Source organism: Sinocyclocheilus rhinocerous, unplaced genomic scaffold, assembly GCF_001515625.1.
Source record: "Sinocyclocheilus rhinocerous isolate Xijiao unplaced genomic scaffold, SAMN03320098_v1.1 scaffold393, whole genome shotgun sequence".
NCBI classification, from domain to species: domain Eukaryota; kingdom Metazoa; phylum Chordata; class Actinopteri; order Cypriniformes; family Cyprinidae; genus Sinocyclocheilus; species Sinocyclocheilus rhinocerous.
In genome coordinates this window covers 173,014-177,455 of record NW_015654520.1, presented here as the reverse complement: position 1 = coordinate 177,455, position 4,442 = coordinate 173,014, and the positions used below count along the sequence as shown (strand labels likewise).

Sequence of the window (4,442 nt, the reverse complement as noted above, 5' to 3'; positions counted from 1 at the left end):
GGATGTTTCCAGCGCAGCTCTCCGCTCCCTCAGCTGGGCCTGCCTCTCCACCAGGTCGCGGATCTGCTTCTCCACGGCCTCCAGCTCGAGCTGCACCGAATGCAGCTTGAACGTGTCCTCACCTGCACTCAAAGGTAGACACACATCCGCCATTAAAGCAAGTAACAGTGAGTAAAACAATGGTAATGTGTGTGAATAGAGTATTAGTAATGTAAGCGAGATTAGCGGCAACCACGCTGGCGATGCTAGCGGGCTATTTTGCTAATAGCGGACTCGGGAAATCAAAATAAAACTAGTGATAACAAGGCGCTCTGATTGTTTTTGTTGTAGAATACGATAGGGGATATATTCACACATTATAGAAACGAAAATGATGGTGTATAAAATTGATTTTAAGATAAAAAATTAGACGACAAAGAATTAACTTGACGGAGCTCAAACATATACAGCTGTAATACAGTAGTCAACACTTGAAGTGGATCAAAACCTTTCATCAAAGTTCACCAAAATTCTTGTCTTAGGACAACTTTGATTAACTTTTTTGATCCACTTCAAATGTTGACTATGTATTTCACAATATTAACATTTAACTGCATTTTTGATCAAATAAATGCAGCTTTGGTGAGCATAATGGACGTTTTAAAAACATTTACAAATTTTCATTTATTCCATTATTCGATTGATTTGGACTAGTAGTGTATATCAAGTCATCTGAAGTCTTTGTAACAACCCACAACACTTGCCATACAGCAGAATCTGCACTTAAAGCAGCACTATGTAACTTTTTCTGTGTTCAAAATTTGCAAAATGTATATATTGAGCGAGTACATCATGAATTCATCTTCCAAACCGCGTTTTTGTCTTATTCCGAATCACTCCGGTACACTTATAATAAGTACTTATATTTGGACTATTGTAGCCTGGTCGGGTCGTCACCGCTGCGGAGTAACACATACCTGCGTGGATCGCCATAGACATAAACTTAGAGAAGTAGCTCCGGTTGGAATGTTCTTCCGCAGGATGTGTGCAGTTCTGTTTATTAACCGCTAGAGCGCCAAAAGTTACATAGTGCTGCTTTAACACACATACTAAAAAAAAAATTCACTTTTTGGTGACAATATAACAGAACGATTTGCAGTGCAGTTCATCTTCGTGTCTGCTGGTAACAGAAGTCTCAACAACCCTATTCACACAAATAGAAGTCATATCTAGAAATGTTTATGAGTAATAAGCAAGTTACAAACTAGTAAAATAACAACCTTAAATGTGAAACAGAAAAGAACTACGTTGTTGAGAGTGGTGAGGGGTAATAAACAAAGAAAAGCTATTGTGCTCTTCTTGCCTTGAGCTAAGACAATATTTGAAGGCCCCGGTATCTAAGCTTAAACTGTAGCCTATGTCTTTCAGGTACTTCTGTTGTAATAAAACAAGTAAAATCAATAAATATGACGTCAGTTTAATATTGTACATCTTTACTTTTAGTGGTTTTTTTTTTAGCATTTGAATTAAGAATATGTAAACACTAAGCTAGATGTAAATAAATATAAGCCTTGAGGCCCCCATGAAAGTTTGCTGAAGTCCCCTGGTTAAGAACCACTGGTTTAACTGCATTCGTACAGGTAGAATGTAGGCTCAGTGACATAGGCTACTACATATGGATATGAACTGTATTTCACATATAATCACATAACAGACGGAAAACGAAAACAATCCCTGTTTTACCAGCGCAACATCGGTTTAAATCATAGACTGTATAAAAACAGGTTTAAATGCACTGCATGATGACTACTGTAAACACTACTGTACGGATCGTGTATGCGTAAATGATTACAATTTTGAAAAAATATCCACCTAATTATTAAAACAGTCACATGATCAAATAGAAGCGAGGAATTCCTGTAATGTCAGATGACAAAACACATCATGTAAAAATCAGAGCCTAAACATAATATGGCCAGATCATTAGACATATGTCGGGTTAACATTGCTCCGAGCAGCCAAAAATCAAATGGGCACAAACCTCTTTGTTCATCAGTATCTTCATGTTTCGTTGTGCATTCATCTGGGCAACTCGTTTCTTCACTCTCCTCTTTAATCAACATCTTGTCACACAGATTTCAGTTGTCTTCAGCTAGAGTTGCTCATTTATTGGGGTGAATGTCAGCTCGCAGACTTTACAGTACGCACTACAAGTGCGCCATTTACAGCACGCGCATTGCTGAACTCCACTGTCGGATGTGGAATAAATAATACGACATGCCCGTTTGCCCGATGTCGTGCAAGACTCTTCTTTTTCTTCTGGTGGTGTTTTATGGCTGTTGGAAAACCAACGTATGGTAATTTTTCGCCATCTACTGGCTGAAGTGTGCATCGCCAGGATTGTTAAAATAATAATAATAAAATAAAAGTCAAGTATAAATAACAAAGCCAAAATCCTGTTGCTTTTGCATAATTTAACAGCTCATAATATGCTATATAATATAGTAGATTTTTAATTTTAGTGTTTTATTTCCTTTGTCATAGCAACATGAATAGTCTTAATTAATCCTAGCTAATGCATGACAATTGGTTGAAGCTGCATCAGTGGCATGACTAGACTGAGCTCATGATCCATTTTACACATCAGAGATACAGGCCTGTGATCCATGTTATCCCAGTTAATTTATGCACTGAACATGATCCTTGCAAACAACTTGCTCGTACCTTTGAAACATCTATATCACTCACTGCTCTTAGTTGAATGAGTAATTGAGTAGCATTAACCTGTTAGGGCGTCAGAATCTGAACATTAAGACATATATGTTTATTCATTTGCACTTGTTAAAATGTTAAATGTTAATGTAAACCGTTTATGCAAAATCACCGTTTACTTGATATTTTCATTGATATTATCTTTTTTGTTCTTTTGTCAGTATTGGTGTGAGAAAAATGGACAAATTAACAGGGTTGCATGTCAAGACAGTTTGATAAACAACGTGGAAAGTGGCTTATTTTTTTTACTGTAGAAATTAAATGTATGTTGTTATTCCAGAAGATTATATTAATGCAACATAACTATGTTATTTTGTTATGTTATTTCTTTTTATTATTTCTTCTTTTTTTAGTATTTAGTACTGCCCTTCAGGAGCTGCATATGATATTAATATATTTCAAGACAAAATGACAATTTACAAAACGTTACAAAAGTTTACACCCCCTGACTCTTAACATAGTATGTTGCCTTAGCATTTACATAGTACACAGTCACTGCCATGTTTTAAATCCATCAAACAATTTGATTATTATATTTTGTTAAAGGGTTCACCCAAAAATGAAAATTCTGTCATTAATTTAATCCCCCTCATGTCTTTAAAAAAAAAAAAAAAACCCGTAAGACCTTCGTTCATCTTCGGAACACAGCTTTCTGATTCTCCATAGACAGCAATGCAACTGACATGTTCAAGGCCCAGAAAGGTTGTAAGAACATAGTTAAAATAGTCCATGTGACATCTGTGGTGCAACCGTAATTTTATGAAGCTACGAGAATACTTTTTGTGTGCAAAGAAAACAAAAATAACGACTTTATTCAACAATTTCTTCTCTTCTGTCTCAGTCGACACGCGTTCACGACAGTACCATGACGCATGTGTGTGTGCATTCCTCTGCTTGTAAACAAGGCGCAGCGCATTAGTGTTCTATTAGTGTAAACTTTTTATTTACAGTGACTTACATTGCATTCAAGGCATGCTTTTGATTTTGGACAATACAAAATCAAAGTTTTGATTCAATACTGTACAATATTGATACAATCAATACAATACGTCTACAAAGATCTCCAAAGTTTAACATTTTAATCGCTCCGCATGCGTTTAAATTCCATTGTCTATAGTTATTCCCTCATTTATGTTCTCGCCTTTTCAACGGCCTATCTTCTATCTTTTTTTAGGGGGGTTGGAGGGGCAATGAAATTAAATTGAATAGAAAACAGCAGATTTCGGACGTTGGATCAGGTTAGTGAGCCGTGAAACAGGCTTTTTGTCAGTGCGCGTGCGACTCGCGTGCCGACCGACCAGCGTTGAAAAGAGGGAGACTCATGACCGGGGTCTCGAGCCAGACTCTGCAATGACTGTTTACAATCAATATAACGAGATATTTGTAAAAGATTCGCGACAAAATTTTAAACCACCCCAAAAAAAAAAAAAAAAAAAAAAAGAACACCATGGTGTATCAACCTTTCCTTCAAAATGATGACAGACTCTGTGCAAAAATTTCCCTTTAGTTGACAATGAGTCCAACCACTAAGGTTGTCAAATCTTAAAAAATAAAAAAAATAAAAAATCCATCAAGATTAGGTAAAATCATGCTCTGAGTGACACCGTCATAGTCGGTCTGAGATGCAGACAGAGATGCGGCAGGAGGGAGGGAGGGAGATAGAGAGAGATAGATAGAGAGAGAGAGAGAGA

At 36.7% G+C, this 4,442-nt stretch overlaps 1 gene segment (V, D, J or C); it reads right to left on the bottom strand.

Annotated features, from left to right (window-relative positions):
* LOC107717485 (Ig lambda chain V-II region MGC-like) overlaps positions 1-2,241 on the bottom strand; it is a 24,277-nt gene extending 22,036 nt beyond the window's left edge. The window contains 1 exon segment of the V gene segment in view: positions 2,021-2,241. Coding sequence covers positions 2,021-2,062 — 42 coding nt within the window.
* Positions 2,242-4,442: the final 2,201 nt, after the last annotated feature.